Source organism: Nelusetta ayraudi, unplaced genomic scaffold, assembly GCF_046127955.1.
Source record: "Nelusetta ayraudi isolate G7.1 ecotype Tasmania unplaced genomic scaffold, CSIRO-AGI_Nayr_v1 ptg000090l, whole genome shotgun sequence".
NCBI lineage: Eukaryota > Metazoa > Chordata > Actinopteri > Tetraodontiformes > Monacanthidae > Nelusetta > Nelusetta ayraudi.
This window is the reverse complement of record NW_027466140.1, coordinates 3,144,272-3,166,731: the sequence shown is the minus strand read 5'-3', so window position 1 is coordinate 3,166,731 and position 22,460 is coordinate 3,144,272. Positions and strand designations below refer to the sequence as shown.

Here is a 22,460-nt window from a genome sequence, read left to right as displayed (position 1 = left end):
ACGTGCGGCACATGGCACACGGAACCTGGGTCAGCCTCTGGCGTCACTGAGCAATAATCACACACAACATGAACACAGGCTGTAATTCATAACAGCCGGATAGGGTGAAATTTATTCACTTTAATGATCTCTGGAGGGCGATCACGGTGGGCGTCGGAGCGTGAAAGCGGAGAAATCAGACACACATGACGATAAATCGCAACCCTCATTCCCGAAAATGTAAACAGAGATCAAAAGATAACTGCAGGTCACATGTAATAAGGATGACTCGAATGACCTTGGATCGCTTTAATCCATCCCAGGAGGGCATTTCAGCTTCCCAGACACCCACGTTCACAGAAGCAAGTCCTATGAGGAATGTAGAACGGCGCTCGAGTAAATTCTCCACCAGAGTCCAACAAACCGCAGAGCTACTTTTTAAACAGTAAGAATTTCCACTGTGAGTCTCTGTTTAGTTTGTATGATAAGCATTGCGGAGGCAAGCAAGGCTGAACCAATTCTTCGCTCCAGGAAAGAGACGTTCAATCTCCACTGAGATCTTTAAAAGTCCAGTGTAATCAAAAAGTTGATTACTGTACTCTGACCTCATAAGAATGAATAATGCATCACATTTCTGTGTCTGAGTCCTAAAAGATTTGAGGAAAACTTAACCAATACTAAGTTTTACCAGCTGGAGATGCAAATAATAATGGATGTTGATTTCTGGCTAAATACAGTCAGAACTGAGTTTAGAATCATGCACTTTAAAAGATGATCATAGATTCTCACTGTTTTTACACTGTATATTTGTCTTCGTAGAAAGCATTTTGTACAAAAAATATGAAAAGTCCTAGGACATCATTTAAAGATGTAGGGGATCAGTCATATGAGCAATTATTTATCAAGAAAAATGTACATAAAGGAAGAGCACATGTATAGTGGGTGCTAAAGTGGGTGCTCAGCATTGCTTTGGACAGCGTGGGAGTGTCTTTGGGTTCTGGTTACATGTCGGCTGAAGCAGCGACAGGCCAGTGCAGGGGTGGAGAGATAACACACACTGTCAGTGAGAACAATGCGGAAGCCCAAACGCTTGTTTCCCGTTCACATAAATCAGACCAAGGGGGGTGTGAGGGGGACTTGGATGGCTGTAAACTCACGCCTCATCCTTCAAGTTGTAGGAATCTCTCTCAATAACAAGAGGTCAGGTGACTCACCCCACCGCCACTCCTGCTGCCCTCTAACACAGGGGTGGCAACAGTAAATTAAGAGCACTTCCTCCTTGTCTACAACACACACCTAGTCAAAGTTCCAACTCCGTGGCCTGGTTAAGATCTTCTGGGGTGGAAACAGCAACCTCGTAAACCAGTGCTGTTTTTTCCCCCACCTTGACTTGGATACAGAGGGGCCCCCGGAGGAGAGGAGGAGGAACAGCAGCAGGTTCTGCAGTCAGTGTGGAAGCTGATCACTTCTGAACACCCCGCTGGGATAATTCAACCCCTGCACGAGTGCGTATGTTTTCACACTCACTAGCCTACTGAACTCTCATGCCAGCGCCGGTGGAGGACCTCCGGTGTGAACAAACAGACATGAGGGGAATGCACGCGGCCTGACAACACGCGCAGTCATAGCCGCAAGTTGACGCCGCGATAATAAACCCTCACTAACAACTTGATGCTTTTTAGTTTTACTGTCGGATTCCTGTACGACAAGTTGAGACAGAAGCACCAGTGGCCTGATTCTCCTGAACGCACTCGTCTTGTGTCCACAGCTGGATCTGATACAGGAGAAACTGCACGATAATAAAAGGTTCGTGCTCAGGTTCAGTTTCAGAGGACCTGCAAAGAAAATAAGAATTCTATTACAATTCTTCTATCTTCCCATCTATTTCGAAAGACTCGCTGTCATGGAATCCATCTATTCTGACCTCTGAGCAAAGAGGAGCAGAGTAAACATACAAAATGAGATTTTAATGTCATTTTTACTTGGTGATGCCAGAGTATCACCAAGTATAGTATAGTATAGTATAGTATATCATAGTATAGTATAGTACAGTAAAGCGATCAATTACTAATTATTTTAGTTAAAAAAAAGATAAAGTAACAGTTCAAAGTGCAAATTTTGCAATCTTAACATGCTCTCTGAACACAAACTGCACATTTTACAGAGCAAACTCAGCACTGGTGCCTTTTGCGCAGCCCATGGCCTTGAGGTTGGATGGTTAGCATACAATTGCACTCTAGCACAATTTAAAGGCAGCTAACCTCATCTTCATCTCTTTGCAGCCCTTAGATTTTCTCTGCCAACAGGGGGTGAAGAATTGCCACATGATTGCAGCCGTTTAAAACACAAGATGCAGCAAAGTGCAGCCTAAGTGGAAGTTAAGCCCTCAACAGATCACAGGCAGAGGGGAGGGGAGCAGCTGTGAGACGGGCAGACGTGCCCTGCAGGGACAGACGGATCTGCAGCGAAGGTCTGCTTGAACCCACTGAGTCACCGCAGAGACAATCCCACCTGCAGCAGCATCTCTCTCTCAGACAGCCTTCACAGGCAGAGGCGTGCGCAAAGCACAAATGCTGGTGGAAAAAGCTGAGCGGGAAGTGGGAAGACACGGCAAGCTGCAGGCCTGGAAGTGCTGGCGCTCACAAAGACGTGGGCTGACTGCACTTTTTCCAAAGGTGCAACTGCCAGCGTCAACTGGAAAGCTGGACGTGTTGAAGCTCGGCTCACATTCCTGAGGAACAGAACGCTCCTGAAAATTAGCACAATCGAGGGCATTTGACATCCCACAATGCACTGCGCCCACTGATTCCCCTATCAAATTGTTTAAGAAAATATACAATTTCCTTTTGGGGTTTTTCCCTTTCGTTATTTGACATATTCCTGTTTGTAAAAGGCCAAGTTACCCACCTCACGCACAAGATCTATAAATGATTAATTAAATATTCCGTGCTTTTGATCCGCGTCTTGGAAAGAAAACAAATTGATTTGCGGTCACCTGTCAGACAAAGTTGACACTTGGGGGAACAGTGCCACCTACAGGGCGATAGGTCTACCTACATTTATACCGCTAATTACAGACAAGGTCTCACTACGTAGTTGTCCAGTTAGACAATTAATGCAGTGCATATATCATACCAAAGTGGGATATGAACTCAAAAGTGAATCAATGACTCAAACAATGTTTTCACGCCACCACATTCTGATGTACAAACAACAAGCAGTATCGAAGGAAGCGGGTTTATTTTCATATTTATTAATTTATAATACAAGCTTTAATGTAGACCACATTGCATTTTTAGTTTTACATTTATTCATACTGAGCTAAACTTCATAGCTGTGACACTGATCGACAAAAACACAAGCCAAAGGACACTCAATGGAAGGAATCAAAAGGTTTCCGTCGGTTTCTGAAGAAACTGCAGCCAATCAACACCTTCAGTGCAACAACCACTTTTGTTAAGGAAAAAAAAAAATTACAACCACATGCCCTCACTAGTTCCTCATACTGTATGCCGCGTGCATCAAACTCCCTCAGAAACACTCACACACAAACACAGCCGCACTAAAATACTTATACACAGATAAAAATTGATATATTTAAATTTCAATATTAATGATATTACTGAATTTCCACGATAAAAAGCAAACGAGAAGTAAAGACGGCTTTCCAACGAAAAGGAGATGAAACAACACCAAAATCTTCCTCTTAATGCTTCGTCGGCCTGGTGGGAAAAAGCTCCGCCCCTTCCCCCGCACAACCGCTCGGCCCTCAGTGTCCACTAGGGGGTCGTGTCGCGGAGGAGGGGGCGACGAATCCTCGTTCTCATGGTCGGCCTTTTTTGCTTCCGTCTGCCTTCCACTGGCGTCACCGTGTCGACTCCCGTCGTCGGGGAGGTTCAACAGTCTAGTTAAGTCATAGGCAGAGGCAACAAGCCATCCAGCAGCCACCCACCGTGTCCTCTGGAGGGTGCGAGGGGGTCCGTTCCTCCTCCTCCTCCTCCTCCTCCTCCTCCTCCTCCTCCTCCTCCTCCTCGGCCTGTTCGTCCCTCACGTTTGCACATCCTCAAAAGTCTTTCCTCCATTGGTCCTTTCGCCAGGAACTAACGGCTGTGAGGTTCATGGCATAAACTGCCACTGGTGCTGATACAGACCAAATGTTTCAGTTCATAGGAGGCAGAAACTATCTTGGGGGGACGGGGGGGCGATGGTGGTGGGTGGTGTTGGGTGGTGCTGGGGTGGGGGGGTAGTAGAGGGGATGGCACGTCTCTTCCCAAGTCCGTGTTATGGAGGGGATGATGGAACACGATGAGAAGCTCTAGATGAACAGATAGGTTAAGTGCAACGTGTGCGTGTGCGTTGGGAGAGGAATAGGAAGTTTGGGGGTGGTGTGGGGGGGGGGGGGGGGGGTTAACACTATTCAATAAGACCTGTGGAAAAGTCCACCACTGGCAGGGAGGGGTAATAATAGCCCACACATCCGTTATAGCAACACTTGTGTCCATTAATAGCGAAAAACTTCCTGGGTCTTTTTCAGCAAACGGCTCAAAACTGGATAAGTGTGTGTGTGTGTGTGTGTGTGTGTGTGTGTGTGTGTGTGTTGGGGGGGGGGGGGGGGGGGCGCAGTTTACACACGTCTGCTGATAAGGTTAAAGATAACGGGGGCAGAATGTAAATGTCATTGGCACAAAAAGAAGCCTCAGAATCCAAAGAAGGCGGGACTTCCAACCAGACTTCCTGCGATTGGCTCCTGGGCTGACAGGACGACAAGGCTGGAGGGAGCCGACGGGATGGTTACCTAAGTGTGTGTTTAATGCGTGTGTGTGTGGGGAAACGGGTGGCGGGTTCATTTTTCTCTGTGGCTTTACAAGAGGAGGCAGCAGTTGCTCTCTGTGGTTTTCTCTCTGTTCCTTTGACCTGCAGGGGGAGCAGCAACAGCAGAGAGGTCAGCTGGTGGTTCAGATGGAGGCGGTGGAACACGTTCTGAGAGGGATGAAGCCAACAGACTGGTTCCGAGCCCCACTATGGCAGCTGCAGTTCTGGCTAGATACATGACTCTGTTCAATTCTGAGGTTTGACTGGATCAACGTGGACAGAAGGAGAGCGTCTCACCGTGAGAGTTGGGCTCTGGAAGAGTCTCTCTTGCAACCAAATGCATGACGGTCGTTCGGCCAGGCGGCAACTTCAGAGCTTCAGACACACAAATGACCCATGATTGATTAGCGCCATTCAGCGACATGTTTTTAAGAACTACCAGAAACAGTGACGAGGTTCCATAATGCACTGAATTCACTTGATTTGAATTTTTTTCCAGGATTAGAATACGTCTCCAACCAGTCAATGAACTCGCCAGAAACGGGGGAAAAAAAGCTCATCTTTGCACTCTTTCACACGCTGAACTTTATAGAGAGGTTCTGAAAGTCGCACCTCTGTGACATCAGAAAAAGGGAGCGACATGTCACTGACACTTCTTTGAGGTTAGCAGCACCAGCAACACCTCTGGGATTTCCTCTGTTTCAGACCACCTCACAGCTACCTTGTTTTTGTTCCCAACAAAATAAACAGCATTTGAAGGAATCTAAAAACTAAGGCAGTGAACAAAGGGCTCAAAATGCCAAATATTGATATGTTGTCCAGAGATCTTGAAGTTATTTGGAGAATTAATTTTGTAAGGAGGCTGCACCGAAGCCCAGGATGAATAATAAAGACGTGAGTGTGCACAAACTTTTAGATTGAAGATTTTTGAGACCAACAAACCAAGAAGGTGACGGCTAATTTGTTGCAGAAAAGCTGAACAGGGCTGTGACACATTCGTTCTGAATAAAGTGCATTTTTTTTTCTAAAGTGATGTGGCGCCATTAACTATAATATGAAGTAATGCCCCTTGTTATACTTCTTAAATGACTGGGAATTGTTGTTTTCTGCAGTGAATGCATAAGCAGAGATGAAAGAAAGAAGAGAGTTTTATAATGAGGTGGATAATTAACAGGATTATGGGCCATGGGTGTCAGTTTGTCTACAACTCTGCCCACATTGTTTCCCATCAAACAGATTTTTCCCAAGCACAACCTCAAGCTCACGGGAAAAAAGGAAGACTGTGAAGTTAAAAATGATCATTCGTGGCTCGAACCGGGATCAGAGGCAAAAGTCAGAAGTGCCATCAGAGTCTCTGAGGATTTGGTATAATGAAGTCTTATTTGCGGGCGATTAAGTTGGACCGAGGGTCCTGGTGTCGAGGGAGGATCTCACTCTTACCTCCGAGAGTCACGTTGCCGTGGAGGAAGCGTCCCTGGAAGATGAGGCGCAGTATGCTGGGGCTGCTCACCGTCTCCTCCTCCCACCCTGTCACAAAGGCACCGCCGTCACAATGCCGTCATTTACTTTGCAGCCGGACTGTACTGGAAGCTGCTAATGACACAGGTGCGCGGCAGCTCGACAATAGGGGCGACCCACACTCAAAAGAATAAAGATTGGCACAAAACAAAGAGAGCATTACTGTGTTCAGATGCACACGGGGTGGAAATTCTGGGGTGCCGAGAGAGAATTAAAGACTAACGGAAGTGCGCATGAAAAAAAAATCTGAAACATATGAAGCGTAACTTCATAGTGAGTCGCCTTGATCAAAAAAACCTACCTGCGGGCCAGTTGTCGAACACGTGCTTGGCGATGTCTGTGGCCGAGTCATTCGGGGAGAAAGTGAAGTCCTGCGTTTTCCCGCTGACCAGAATGAGGCGGAGGTGCACCTGCCACGACAACAACAACAACAGCAGTAGCAGCTTCACCCTCGCTTGGCACAACAACGAAAAGCACACACTCTCAACTTTCCAAGGGGTTGGTCTTAAAGCCAACGCTCGGAGGAGAACACCCCCCCCCCCATCTCCCCTCCACCCTTCCCCACTTCCTCTGACCTCTCCTGACGCGAGGCGACCCTGGGAGGGCTGTGAAGACACAGGCATTCCACTCTAATGAGATTTGTCCCCAGCAGATCTCCGAGCCTACGACCGATGGGGGCGACTTCGTTCACCGAGGGCTCGCGCTGAAGTGAGCCCCTGTTTCCGCACGCCACAACAGATATGGGTGGGGCTGAAGAGCAGGCGGGTGAGTGGGTAGGTTGGTTGGTGGAGGAGGGGGGGCAAACACTGGCCCCTTTAGTTCCCGGGTGCTGCGAGCTCCTCTCCAGGCTGTCGGCCTAATGCGATAACCCCAGGTGTCCCAGACAGCTCTCGGCCATGTTATTAAATTTACATGGGGAGTGCGTAGCCCCCCTCCACCTCCCCTGAGCCCACTACCACCACCCCCTACCCCCCCCGGAGAGAGGAGGGAGGGGAGGGAGGGCCTTTAACAGCGGGGCTCCCTCACAACGTTATCCGCCGGCCGAGCCAACAAAGCGCTCCGTTAGATAACAACTAGTCATAAAGAGAAAAGAAGGAGGTAAAAGTCTAACCTGCCTGCGGGTTTAAGGTGCACTAGTTAGAACTCCAGTGATCAAGGAGCATCGTTCACAAAGGCCAAAGAGGCAGTGGACTCCTAATCGGCGTGTGTTTATAGGGCTGCAGCCTTTGATTTGATATAAAGACAAGAGGTGACTTGCACAGCAGTGTCAAGAAGGAGCCACTCGAAGCTGAATGAGTGAGAGATTGCATTACAGTTCTCTGAACATTTCCTTTGACCTGCCCATTGTAAAAACCTTGTCTGCGATGGAAAAGAAAACACCTGCATATCAATGTGAAATTGTTAAAGATTAGCCAATTTCAGCCAACGAGGCCGAGCTCTGTCCAGTAGGAAACCGGCTGCGGGTCACAACGTGTGAATCATTAGTCAATGTGACCACAGCCTGTTGCATAAATTAGGATGGTGCCGTTTCTGCCGCTTCACACAAATCATAAATATTCAATGTTATTCCTTTTGACAATAGATTGTTTCTATGTTGCTGACAGCAGTAATTCATGGGTGTAGGGCCAAAAATCATTATTAATGAATCTACTATTGTGACTTTTTTTTTGTTCTTTTGCTGCAGCATCTTCTGACCACGCCTTTAAACAGTGACCTGCGCTGTGCGGACCTTCCTCCTGTGGGTTCTCATCTCTGTTTTTATGCGACGGATTGAATACACTGAAATCCAGTCATAAATTGAATCTATCCAAGGCACATATACATGGTATGCAACAATCATAATAATAAAAACAGCAAATATGATAAATATAATTACATATATGTAAAGTATAAATTCATATATATATATATATATACATATATATATGTGTGTGTGTGTGTGTGTGTGTGTGTGTGTGTGTGAAAATCGTCAAACTGACATGTACATTTCAAAGCTGATTTACAGGTTAAGTGGGTTTCATATTAATGCAGAATATATGAAACAGCTACATATTTCTATTGTTATTATTATTAATATTATCAATAATAATATCAATATCAATAATAAAAATATAGTTATTATTACTTGGACATTTTTTTGTTTTTAATCTTTACACCAACCTTTCTAATAAACAATACACTAAACATCCATTTCTTGTGAACTGGTCATCACATGAGGCGCCCCCCTCCGTTTAAAAAAAACGTACATTCCACCAGACAAATCTTTACAAGTGAGGCATCACTTCTTGAGGTTGTCTTTGACATTTGAACTTCTCCATTTGGTGCCACAACAACTTCCTTCGCTTCGCCAGCCACAGAGGACAGAACAAAGAGACTTAGGCACGAGGTGGCGTGACATCAGTGGGGGCGACCCCACTCTCTGATCTGTTTACAAATAAAACCCTCGGCTCTCCCCATCCCCGCCCCCAACGAACCGGATAACCCCGACATGGAGTTGCATACCCATGTCATCATTAACAACCGCTGTCCCTCCATCCCTTTCATTGCCAACAACAAAAACAAAGCAAATCTGCCTGGATACTGACGGCAAAATCCCACAGTACAAATATCGATGGTGCCCCCACACAAAGGACCACACTGAAGAGGACAAACAAGACTTTGAATTGTCTGCTTTTTAAAAGATTAATAGAACTTTCTATGAATTTGATATTTTTATATTCTGGTCTTCTATAAACATTGCCAAATGCACTTTGTTATTAATCCCCTGGGGAAAGTGCCATAGCTGAGGATCCATTAAATCCCACTCCACCTGACTGAGGCTGGGTACCTGAGGCATGAAGCAGTTAAAGGATCTGATATGCTTTTCTCAAACAAAAATGAAAAAGAAAATCATGCATGAATGGTTATCATTTGAGCTATTGTGGTTCAGTTTCAGTTGTAATTTCAAGACAGGATGCGCTCAGCCATCAGGCCAACGCTTGAGTGCATAAAACTACCTTAAAACGAAAAACAGACAAAACATGTACTAATTGATAATAATTCATCAATCAAACAAGTAAAATGGCTGTAAATAATTAAGACAGTAACATATGCTTTGGTTGTTCTGTAAAAATTTGTTTCAAAGTCACTGGACATGGTTATAAGTTCTGGGCCCATTAAAAATTGTACCCAAGAATCCCAAGTGACTGACAACATCTCCTCTATTTGATCCATTTCCTATGAATGTCGTCCACTCCTATGTGGTGGCGGGGGCAGTGGGGGAGACAGGATTTATTAAAGAGGGTACAATCAATTGGCATCTAAACCTTGAAAGGAAAGTAGGGCAACGTTTTAACTGAGATTAGACAGATGGTGTTCACAGGAGCAGCAGTCACTAGCCCAGCTAAGTGTGGTTGCTTGCTAATCCATTACTCCCCTATTATCCCCTGCGTTGAAAGTCAAAAAAAAAAAAAAAAAAAATCAACCTGAGGAAAATGTATTTCATGGTTTGCAGCTATGCTGAATCAGATTCGGGCAACGATTGGTCCTCCAACAATTACAGATGGCAAATGGATAGCGTGCTCCTGATGCACCACGGAGGACAAGATAGGTGTAAAGCCCGCAGTCACTCACCATATCAAGATCCCTCTGAGTGGTCATGGCTCAGGAAGGTGAGAGGCCGGTTAGGTTGAGCAGAGGCAGCAGGACTGTGGTGCTTCACTTACTGGAGAAGGGGCCAGAGCCCTGACACACACACACACACACACACACACACACACACACACACACACACACACACACACACACACACACACTGGTTACTTCCCACTGCCTGGCACCGTAACGACAACGCAATTACGAACCGAGTTGCAGCAAACACATCGTTATCATATTGAATGTCAACAGAGCGCAATGTACATACTCCCTCCAATACATGGTGTGACAAGAGAATAAACGGGTAGCAAACTTCACTAAAACAACAATGTCAGGAAACGGGAGTGACGACGAACCTCACAGCTGAATTCTGCTCTTTAATATTGGGGCTAGTGTTGGTGCTAGTGAGCCGATGTCTTTACGGGATTGATTTTTACACTGACTGCTACGAAGGCCAATGTAAAGTTGCTCGAAACGACTGCTTAAAATGGGCTCTGCCAAGGTGCGTCGACTTGCGCCGAGTTATGCCCTGACATATTTCGACATCGAGCTTCGCAGCTACAGTTAGCATTAGCTACCGTGTTAGCTTCTAACATTCGTGCTATCGCTACCTAGCTGCAGGAGCGATAGGTGAGCAACTAGGCGTGCAAAGGAGACCTTCCTGTTGACGACCTCACCTGCATCCGATGACAATGATGGAATGTTGCATTCAGTTGAATTGACGAAAAAATGAGGGGCAATTATCATGGGGAAAATATCGAGTGTAGACCGATGCCGTCGGATGTAGGTATCGATGGCTAATGGACGGGAAGACGCCGGAAGTCAACTGGTTGTAAACACAGGACCGACCGCTATGCCATCTGGGAAATTAAGTCCAGTTCGAGTAAGCGGCGCTCAAATACTTCAAAAAAACAAAAACAACAAACTAAAAACAAAACACGTGACCATTCACTGCTTGAAGGTTTCTTCAGATCTTGGACTATTCATTAATTAATTTATTTTTTACGTTTAGATAGCTGCATGTCATGTTGGTATGTGGGCAAACACATAGATATTAAAAAGCCCCTGTTTATATCATAGTATGAGTATTCTATACATCAAGCTGAGATATTAATATTATTAGTTGTAGTAGTAGTAGTAGTAGTAGTAGTAGTAGTAGTAGTAGTCGTAAAAACCCGAGTGGCATTAATTTTTATTCAAACTAAAGATAGCAAATCCAAGATATCAGATGGAACATAGAACATGACCTAAGTTTCAAGAAAAAGTTCGCCTAAAGAGAAGAAGTTATGGAAAGCACTGCCATTTGGTCCTTGATGTTGATCCCATGAGCTGGTAGGTGAGTAATGACAGAGTGGATTCAAAGAAGTGTTTCAACTGGATGGCTTACTGCGCAATGCCTTGCCTTGTCTCAGGCATGACTCAGCTAAAAACGAACAAAGCAGGAATTATATGCAAACATTAGAGATGGAGTTTGACAAAGGGGGTAAAGGCAGTGTCTGTTGTATTAGGTTTTCCACATAATGACAAAGCATTTGGAACAGTCAATTGTACGTTCCACTGTGATGAAATCTGGCAGTAACAAAGTAGACAGAACAAAAGACAAAAAACCCCTCAAAAACACCTTTAAAAAAAGAGAAGAGAATAAATAAATAGATTAAAACAAAATTAAATTAAACAGTTGAGAAACCAACCAAAGTCTTGAGGATGCACATAAAATCATTGGACCATTTAAGAAATTTTGTGACGGAGGCACCATGAAAATATGACTTCTTAAAAGATTCAGCAAATGTTGGCTGCCAAAATTTACTTTTTATATTTCATTATCATTTCTATGGACATTATCGTCTTTCTCATACAGGAGCATGTCACCTTGACATTTGCAAGTTACTGGTGTTTGGAACTTTAAATGAAGAAAAAGATGCTTTGCACAATTTTAATACAATGTAAACAAGTTTTTATCATGGCAGACTTAAGTTTAACTGAAACAGTATGAAAACAATGTATTGTTCTGTTGAATTCGAAGTCAAATTAGAATATATTGGTGTTGGAAAAAATGTGTTTTTTTAATGTGTAAACCAGATCAGCAACATGTTAAAGTTGAACAAATTCAGTTTGTAGTTTTCATGGTTAGACTGTAAAAGGGGACTTGCTATCTATTTTGTGATTCCATTTCTAAGTTTTGTATCACAATATTGATTTAGAGTTTGCATTCAGCATGCTATGGATAGAAAGGACTGTCATGAAAGGAAAGTCAAGTAAGAGTGGACATGCTGTGAACTCTGGCAAAACCTAGTGAGGTGCATTACATAATTATGAGCCGTCATGTTTGAAAATAAGGTCATATCTTAGTATACTGAGTAAAAATGAAAAGGTTTGGGTTCTGTGCAGGTATTTGAATATTTGTGCCATTCTGTTTTTGTTTGAAGATTGATAGGATACAATGGGGGACATGCTAAAGGGAGTGTAGTTTGCATGATACTGGTCAAGCATCTATATCAGGGGTGGCCAAATTTTTTTTACTTGTGGGCCACAACGGGTTGTAAAATTAGACAGTGGGGCAAAGGCAGGTGCAGATGGTTGGTGTGTTTTGGTGACCCACCTCATAGGAGAAAAAAAAAATATCATGGGTTATGTAGAAAACATGTACTTTAATGTCAATTGAAAATGAACAAACGCGTTATAACAAACTATCTGTCTCTAAATCCCCACGGTATTTAGCTCTTTATTGAAACACTGAAAAAATGGATGACATACACCTATTTTATTACTTACTTACTATTAATATAATTGTTCTAGTTTGGTGGGCCAGATTAAAAAGCTCAATGGGCTGCATATGGCCCCTGGGTCGTAGTTTGCCCATGTCTGATCTATATACACTCTGTGTGAGTATTCTGTATTTCTAAAACTTCTTTGAACTGTTCAAACAAATGGTTTTGTAATATTCTCATAACCGGTTATACTCTAAACGCCCTACTTAGACACGCTCTCACGAGCTCTTACGCAATACGCACAGGGTTATTGCAGGTACATGTTGTCCAGTGGTGTAGTCTAGTTTATGCAAGTGGGTATGCACTGATTTTTTTTCCCCTCCCAGCCTACGTACACCTCTGTCGGGCAGCAGGTTCAAAACAACACAAAACAAGAACCACCATGCTCAGTAACGCATTAAGTATGCATCCACATGTAAGTGACATCACGAAAGACTATAATTATGTATTGTCTAAATGTAAATTTATTGCAAGCAACAATATGTATAACTGTCATTTACAGCTGGATTTTAATTAACTGATGAACAACAGTCACAAAATCTTTTAAAATAAAGCGAAAACAAATAAATAATTAATTAAGTGCAAAATGTGGTGCAAACACAAATAAATTATTTGAAGCGGCGCTAAAGCAATAGCTGACTCTCAAACAGATTAGAATATAAAACATTTTTAATCACATTTTTTAACGGGAAAGCAAACTTGTGTAAAAGAACAACAACAACAACAACAACAACAAAAAACCCTCTTTGCGCACGGTCATTCGGCACCGTTTCCAGTGGTCATACGGTGTATACCTGCGTACTACACTGTTGCACTAAACAACACTGAAACTGTCGCTTCCTTTGGCTGGCTGGCTGGCTGGCTGCTTATACATAACCGACTCCGTTTCCCAGACGCCCGCACTTTGGGCATGCGCACAGGGCGTCGCCTGACGGTGGTAAACAGACGTCAGAAGGGAGTCTTCGCCCCGAGTCAAAACAAAACAAAACAAGTGGAAAAGACCCCGAAGGAGAGGACGTTTGGACGGCCACGACGACCCAAAGTCGCGCAAAAGTCACCGGAGAGCATAAATGGACACTTTGAGGAAGTTACCGGAGGTATTCGGCGGACTTTTGAAAGGACTGTAAACTCTGTAGTAGCAGCAGCTTAAGCAGCTAGCGCCGCGGCGGCTACCGCGCTACTCTCTAGTGGGAGCCGAGCGAGCGAGCGATTCAGCGAGCGACGGACCTCGCGACTGAGCCTACTTCGCCAGAAAAGTCTCCGGGAATCATATTGAGGATTTCCACCGGGAGACGGCGAGACGACGACGGGCGGAGCTCCGGGGGCCCCCGGGCCGGGTGAGAAGCTGCTGGTGTTTTTCTTGTGATTAGTGCTTCTTGGGCATCGTGCGGAGAAACATGGCAGATGGTGGCACGCGCCCGGCCGCAATGTGGCGGCTCGTGCGCACCTAAAAGCAGCGACTGTTAGAAGTACGGCCGCATTTCATCCGTCGTTTTTTTTTTTCTATAAAGGACATTGAAGTGGGCACTTTTTGAAGCGGCTGCGCTCCTTTGGCTCGACGTCTCCGCGTCCCTGAGCTGCAGCGGCTTTTCACCGACACGACCAGTTGGACGGCGGCTGTTTTTCACACTGACTGACTGCTGGCAGAAAAACAAAGTTTGAAGCGGTGTGTCTCTCGGCTCGTCTCCGCATTAGTACCATCACTTCCGTTTAACCGGTCCAGTTCGCTTCCCACTGCGGCACTTAGGACGAGATTTTCCCTTGAAAGAAAACTCGTGGTCTGCATTTCTTTGGCCAGACGTCCCGTTGTTTACCCCCGGAGACTCGCAGGGTTGCCCCGAGGGATTGCTCTCCGGCTCACGCGACACAACCAACTCTTGTAGTCTCACAAGTTTTTACATTTATTATCATAGTTTTTTTTTTTTTTTTTTTTTAAATAAATAAATTATAATATTGACGTCGTCCTGTTATAAATGTTTAAAATGCACATGCCATATATAGTATATATTATATAGTAAATGTATATATATATATGTATATGCATTTCCTATAGCGCGTGTTTATACTCGGGCGAGAGAAAAAAAAACTGCGGTTCACTTTAGGTGAAGTGGAGCCTCCACTCTTGTTTTTCTCTCATTCAGACAAAGGGACGCTCATCCCAGCCTTCCTCCCTTCTATAAATCACAAGGTTTATGATAGTTACTATAAAGGAGATTATTTGGGTTCCCTAATCTCCAATCTGAGGATTAACCGAGGCTATTGGTGTGTTCAGATTATTACGTCTCTTTGCAGACCCTCTGTTTACACCCCCGCGGTGAGGGGGAACATATTGTTTTTTGTTGTTGTTGTTTTTTTTTTTTTTTCCTTCATCACTACCATCTCACGAACTGTTGGAACTTTTCTTTATTTTATTTTATATATTTATTTTTTTAAGTCGGATGTTTTAAGCGATCCCTTTAATTGTTTTGGGCCGAGCGGAAGCGTTTAAAGAGCCGTCATGGAGGAGTCCTCGGTGCCCCCGATCGACCCAGACTTCGAGCCCCAGAGCAGACCCCGCTCCTGCACATGGCCCCTGCCGCGGCCCGATATCTCGGCTGTCAAAGCGGAGGCCGCCGACGGCGCCGAATCCGCCGCGGGGACCCCGCCCGCGGACGAGGACAAGGCCGAGCCGGAGCCGCAGCACCTCGCGTCCGAGCCCGAGAAGGCCGCCGCCGCCGCGGTGGTGGCTGAGGGCGGGGTCGGAGCCGGCGTGGGCGGAGCCGGAGCAACCCCCCGCAAGGGCTCTTCCCGGCGCAACGCGTGGGGGAATCAGAGCTACGCCGACCTGATCAGTCAGGCCATCGAGAACTCACCCGACAAGAGGCTGACCCTGGCGCAGATCTACGAGTGGATGGTGAAAACGGTGCCTTACTTCAGGGACAAGGGCGACAGCAACAGCTCCGCCGGCTGGAAGGTGAGTGGAGACCCCCGAGTGTTATGCGAGGAGCAGAGTTGCGACCTAGAAGTCGACACACTCGGCTCGAAAAAAAAACAAAAAAACGTAATTAACAAAGTTTAATCAACACAGTGACAAAGCAACAAAGACAGAAGTGAACAAAAGATACTGTGGATACTAGAAAAACACCGGAATCAAGGAGGGAAGTGGGAAGTCCGCACATGGGGAGTGAAGTTCTGACAAAGAGAAAAAGTGTTTGAGCCCTTAAGTAGCGAGGTTGAGTGGAGACCCCGAGTTCAGCTTCAACCGCCTCTTTTAGTCAATGATCTGCTATCATGTGAATTTAAATGTACAATCGAGTGAGAGGAAACAAGCACCAGGTGTAATAGTTTAATAATAGAGCAGTGTTTTTCAACCTTCTTTTTTTTTAGCCACGGCACAGTTTTTACATTGAAAAAAATCCCATGACACACCACCAACCAGAAATATTATAAATTGACACGTTTTAGCCTCATAATGGCAATAATATTAACTTAATGTATTTATACTCACTCAGTGTAAAACCTGGTCCTGTTTAGGCCTCGTTCAGACTGCCAGCCAAAATCAATTTTTTACCCATCCAGATTGAAACCGAATGGCTCTTTTGTAGTCACAAATCACATGAAATCGGATTTTTGCAAAACTGATTGAAACCACCTTGGGGTGGCAGTTTCAAATGGCATTTGGACAGGTGCGTCTCAGCCTGAACAGCTTTTCAATATATACCGCTTATCCCTGGGGTCTGCTGGAGCCTCTCCCAGCTGTCATAGGTCAGAGGCAGGTTGACACCCTGGACAAGTGGTCAGTTCATCGCAGGGCCACTTAGAAAGAAACACACACCTAAGGTCACCTACGGTTTAAAGTTCCCAATTCACCTCACATGCATGTTTTTGGACTGTGGGGAGGAAGCCGGAGAACCCATGCAGTGAAATTAGATAATTAAGCATATGTCACCTGCCATTATCTCACGGTTGCGCTAGTGACTGGTGGTAACGCAGTAACCTGAGTAACGTGTTCTTCACCTCCAGAACTCAATTCGCCACAACCTGTCACTCCACAACAAGTTCCTGAGGGTCCACAACGAGTCGACGGGGAAGAGCTCCTGGTGGATGCTCAACCCCGAGGGCGGGAAGATGGGCAAGGCCCCGCGGCGCCGGGCCGCCTCCATGGACAACAGCAGCAAGCTGATGAAGAGCCGCATGAGGGCCAAGCAGACCAAGAAGCAGGCGGGCGCGGGCGGCCTGGGGGGCGCCGGAGGAGCCCTGCAGGAAGACGGCAGTGCCGCCCCGGCCAGCACCGACAGCCCCGGCTCCTCGCAGCAGTTCGGCAAGTGGGGGGTGAGCAGCGGCAGCCCCTCGTCGCGGGGCAACAGCCTGGACGATGGCGACATGTGGACCAGCTTCCGGCCGCGCACCAGCTCCAACGCCAGCACGCTGAGCGGCCGCCTGTCGCCCATCGCGCCGGGTCAGGAGGACGACGACAGCCTGGCCGACGACTCGCTGCTGGGCCGCTACGCCGCCAGCAGCCTGACCCCCACGCTGGCCGAGACCCTGATGGAGGAACTGGATCTGATCGACGGTCTCACGCTGATGGGTGGCCAGCAGGGCGGCGCCAGCCCCAGCACGGCCCCCCCGGCGCCGCCCACCCCGCTGCCGTCGGCCGCCACCCTGCTGCCCCGTGGCTCCTCCGCCGGCTTCTCCTCCTTTAGCCAGCTGCCGCCACCGCCCAGCACCCTGGTGCAGCCGCCCACCTCGTCCCCCCATGGTGGCGCGACTGCCACCGTCAAGGCCTCCGTCTCGCCGTGTGGCCCCGGCGGGAAGGAGCCGGCCGCCTTCAGCAACTCCCTCTTCAGCCCCCACTACGGCGGCCACGTACCCTCCAGCCTGGAGGCGCTGCTCACCTCCGACTCCCCCCCGCCCACCGACGTCCTGATGACTCAGATGGACCCGCTCATGCCCAACCCAGCCGGCGTGGGTCTGATGGGCCTGGCCCAGTCGGTGGCCATGAGGCCCAAACCCGGCCAGCTGCTGCTGGGGAAGGGCCTGGAGCCTGGCAAGGTGGCCCCACTGGCTCTGCATCCGAATCCGATGGCGCCCCCACCACCGCAGCAGCAACAGCAGCAGCAGCAGCCACGACAGCAGCAACAGCATCAGCACCAGCAGCAGCAGCAACAGCAACAGCATCAGCATCAGCATCAGCATCACCATCTCCACCTCCAGCACCAGCACCAGCAGCACCAGCACCAGCACCAGCACCACCAGCACCAGCAGCACCCTCAGATGGGCTTAGGGATGATCCTCTCAGGTTTGTCTCCGGACCCGCCACAGCTCTCGGCCCTCAAGGCCCAGCATGCCTCAGTGCCAACAGTGGTGGGCTCCCACCACAGCGGGCCCCTCCCCCCGGCCAACCACGGCCTCACCCTGCCACCCATGGCACAGTTCGGCGGCCCGTCCTGCTTCCCCAGCCAGCAGGAGCGGCTGCCCACGGACCTGGACATAGACATGTTCACCGAGAACCTGGACTGTGACGTGGACTACATCATCAACAGTGACCTCATGGACGGAGACGGCATCGACTTCAACTTTGACCCCATGATGCCAGGAGGCCAGGGCTACGCCGGGCCCGCCTCCACCCAGGGCTCCACTCACAGCTGGGTGCCCAGCTAACTCCTCCAGCGGGCGTCAGCCAGGTAAACGTCACCGAGACGCTAGAACAACACCTTCAAATAATTGGTCATTCTTTAGAAAAATAAGTCAATTTTCTAATTATGATGTCTACCTCCATCACTATAACAACTCATGCAATCCTACCCCTGAAATGGCCTGTGGGTCATGTACTCTATGGAAAATATATTTGAAGTAATATGGCTGAAACCTACATACGTAGAAATGATTTGTTGATGATCTAACTGATCGTTCTGGTACAAGTATGGGCAAACTACGGCTCGGGGGCCATATGCAGCCCGTTAAACTTTTTAATCCGGCCCGCTGATCTTCCAAAATTATATTAATTGTAAGTAAGTAATATAATAGCTGCATTTCATCCATGTTTTTAGTGTTGTAGGAGTCACTTCAATAAAAAGTTAAATACTGTGGGGCTTCAAAGATGCATATTTCATGATATATCTTTTACTGCTCCAGCCCCTCTGGCACATTTTAGGCCCACCAGTCAAAAAGTTTGCCCAAGTTTGCTCTTGTGTTTTACCTTCAAACGAGTGTGTAATTTGTGAACTAATGACTGTTTTGCTGTGTCTGATCCCCCCCCCCCCCGTCCAGCAGGAATTGACCTCCAATCAAGAGAAGACCTCAAAAAAACCACAAGACGATTGATGCATTTCTCCTCCTCCCTTTCTCTCATTCACGGTTAGAAGGTTAAAATGTCCCTCAGGTTGTCACCTCACCGAGGGTGTAAAACATATTCTCCACATTTGGCCCCATGGACTGAGGCGGCGGCAGCAGCAGCGCCCCCCTCAGGAATCAATTGTTGATGTAACCCCCCCTTTGACGCCGAGGTCCGTCACTAATGTCTCGTGCCAAGAGGATGCACAGGAGATTTCAGCCGACTATGCACAGATTTTTTTCATTTTACCCACAAAACAGCAACATTTTTGATAAAAATGAGTTTTAAAGACGCGTGACACCATGTTTTTAGAGTGCAACAGACTTTATTTTTTTTCTTTGTTTTTTTTTTTTGCATGTTTATATTTCAGTTACGTTACGCCAGAACAGCAGGAGGGTGGATAAGGTACTGCCATGGCTTTGATAATGAGAACTCAATGGACTGGTGTTGGAGAAATGGCCAGTTTTCCACAGACACTCGGCCAGCATTAAAATGCCAGAGCAGATGTTCTGTGATCTCCCGAGAAGGCCGACGCCTCCGCAGTCGAGACTCTCTCTGTTAAAGGAGGAGGAGACGGGGGTTCCAACTGTTGGATTCATCATTGGACTCACATTTCTCACTTTTGGCGAGAACGAAAAAAAACAAGGATATCTGGCGTTGAAGAGGGTTTTTGTATTTGCAGTTTGGCATTTTTTTTCTTTTTTTTTTCTTTGCGTGAAGGTAGGTGTTAGTTAGAGGTTTTCTATTTTATCCCTAATGTTGATCTAACAAGTTGAAGAATGTGTGATTTTGTAAAGTGATACACAGGGCATTCGAGGGTGAATTCATGCCAACCGTGAGTGAGTGACTGGTTGGCCGAGTATTATGTCGTCTCAGCAGTTTTTGCCTCCGCTGTCTGATGGCGGACGTGATGGTTGGATCCAGAGTTTGTGCGTTTTCACAGCACTTAGGTTTCCTGTCTCACAGGGATCCCAAAAAAAAACTAGAACACATCCACTTTAAGGTTGTACCATTTCATTGAATGGGGTTCAAATCTTCGTTTTTAAAGAAAAATTCTTTTTGAAAGTACTCGTTGCACATGTATATGAATTACACGCTATGCAGATTTAAGAGTAAAACTAGATGAAATCTTGAAGGAAATTTAAAAAATCACTTCTTGAAGGCTTTTGCTGTTTTTTGAAAAAAAAGTCCTGATATTTAGTTGTTGAGGGAGGATGGATTTCTTCCGCCAACACATTAAATGTTCGGTTATTTAGTTGGAGATAGAAATTCACCATATAATAAGAGGTACAAAAATAAGAATATATTTGATCATAGTTTTAATACGGAGGTAAATGATATTTGATACATAAATATATAACTAATGACAAGTGTTGTTGTTTTTTTTTTTACATCGGAAGAAACATTTTCAGATAATTTCTAATTGTAATTTTCTATACTTTTATTTTTGTAAAGGATGACATGCATGTAGATTTTCTTTTTTTTTTTTTTTTTTTACATAACCAAAGGAACACTAATATTTGCATTTGCATGGCGAGTAGCGAGCGCGCCAGCCTCACACACAGTATTTCGGTGTACATACAGTGTAAGAGTAAGAAAAAGATGCCTGTAAGTGTGTCCGGCGGGGCGAAAGTGCGTGTCTTGAGCAATGGAACTGAAAATCCCCAGCGACCTGCCTCACTGTGTGTTCAAGTACGAAGGAAAAACAAAAAAAACAAACTGTGTCATCGACAAAGTGGCACAAAAAAAAAGAAAATCCTTCACCGGCCCGACCTGACGTTGCCGCGCCGCAGAATCGTCATCTCAAAATGAGACTAATACAACCGTTACCTCTCAGGGCAGCTCGGAGGAAAAACAGCAGGAAAACAATTATGCACAGATGTAATCAGGGCAGGTTCAAAGAAAAAAAAAAAAAAACTAAACTCAACAAAAAAAAATGCTATTTATTCTACACATTTTCTGTTTGCTCGTACTGGAAAAACAACCCGAGACGTCTCTGATTTGTTTTCCTGCAGACATTTCTGTTGAGTTGACCTCAAATTTGACTTTTATTATTTTTATTTTAAGAGAGATGTGTCCTAGTTCTCCAGCTATGTATATCAGTGCTAGCCTCTCTCTTGGGATTTTTTTTTTCTCTACCTAATATTTAAAACACTATAGCATGATGTTACTCTGTAGCGAGACAGACGTTATTTCTCTTTCTGTTCCTTCCCCTCCATTTAAAATTTTGTACGTAGTGTTTTTTTTTTTGTTTTTTTTTGGTATGTAACTCTTCAGAAAAGTGATCGGAACGAACCCCCTCACTCTTAAAAACCCCTGGAAATCCCTCTCACTGTAGCTTTGTGTTGAACTTCTTTAGCTTATGGATTTTTTTCCAAAGCACTCTGGTTTATCAAAGGCTTCTCAAAGGTGCTAGGTGTAACTTGTGACGTGTTTTGGATGCAGACGGTGCATATCCGGGCCTTTTGAATTCTCTGTATACAGCACAAGTATCTTTACCCAGACATGGTTCCTGCCCCTTTTATTATTCCTCCCCAACCAGCCACTGATAGATCTAAAGGCAGAGAAGCCGCTGTTTTAAAGGTGCATGATTGATTTCTTATTTTGATGATAACATGTAATTTTTTTTTAGGATGTTTTGATATGCATTAGCCCCTCCTCCCAACCCGTTGAATTGACTGCGCCAGGATTTCGTGTCTGTGCTTTGTTTGCTTCCATACAAAGGGGACAGGTGTGGTTTTGATTTTATTTTCTCCCCTTCCCTTACCCCCAGTTTTAACTATCTACATATTTGTTTTTAGTATTCTTAAACTAGCAGTTAGACCCTGTATGTTTGTTTTGCCATTTAAGAATGACCCCAATTTTAAAAAAGCATTTTAGTAGTGGGTAAATGTGGGATTATTTTATACTCAGATTTTCCCATACAGGAGGGTGGGTGGGACTGGTTAAATTGTGCATAAGCCAATCATGTTAATGGATTTTATTATTGTTGATAGTTTTATTTCTTCCCCTCCTCTTTCTTAACGGATTGTAAAACAAGCCAGAGATGACAAACAGTTCTGAAAAAAAAAACAAAAACATAAATAAGTTTAATAAACTGTTTAACCCCCGTTGTCTGACTCCTTGTCGCATTCTTGCTTGTTTTTTTTTCGTCGCGCAGGTTAGCAACAATAACAACCTTCCCGCCACTAGAGGGCACCACTGTCCATTTAAATATGTACTACTTCCTGATAAGTAGACGGACACTTAGATCGTCCATCCATTTTTCGAAGTCTCCGGTTCATCACATATTGAGACAAACACAGACAACCAACCATTCGCACTCACATACACACCTCCGGACTATTCAGAGTTCCCAATTCACCTCACACGCATGTTTTTGGACTGTGGGAGGGAGCCAGAGAGAAACCCACGCAGACACAGGGAGAACATGCAAA

General features: G+C 45.7%; 2 protein-coding genes across 3 annotated transcripts; one reads left to right on the top strand and one right to left on the bottom strand.

The window, feature by feature from the left end:
• Positions 1-3,202: 3,202 nt before the first annotated feature.
• On the bottom strand, positions 3,203-10,792 carry ubl3b (ubiquitin-like 3b). Its single transcript, XM_076046746.1, has 6 exons — positions 10,620-10,792; positions 9,922-10,032; positions 6,611-6,719; positions 6,232-6,318; positions 5,089-5,166; positions 3,203-4,893 (listed from the first exon to the last, which is right to left on the bottom strand). The coding sequence occupies exons 2-6, from the start codon at positions 9,946-9,948 to the stop codon at positions 4,841-4,843; spliced, it is 354 nt and encodes a 117-aa protein (XP_075902861.1). The 5' UTR covers positions 9,949-10,032; positions 10,620-10,792; the 3' UTR covers positions 3,203-4,840.
• Positions 10,793-13,590: 2,798 nt separating this feature from the next.
• Positions 13,591-22,133, top strand: foxo4 (forkhead box O4). Of its 2 annotated transcripts, none has more exons than XM_076046745.1 (3): positions 13,591-15,663; positions 16,713-18,373; positions 18,963-22,133. In XM_076046745.1, the coding sequence occupies exons 1-2, from the start codon at positions 15,208-15,210 to the stop codon at positions 18,348-18,350; spliced, it is 2,094 nt and encodes a 697-aa protein (XP_075902860.1). In that variant the 5' UTR covers positions 13,591-15,207; the 3' UTR covers positions 18,351-18,373; positions 18,963-22,133. The 2 variants fall into 2 exon arrangements, with proteins under 2 accessions (XP_075902860.1, XP_075902859.1); XM_076046744.1 differs by having other exon boundaries at positions 13,592-15,663; positions 18,960-22,133.
• Positions 22,134-22,460: the final 327 nt, after the last annotated feature.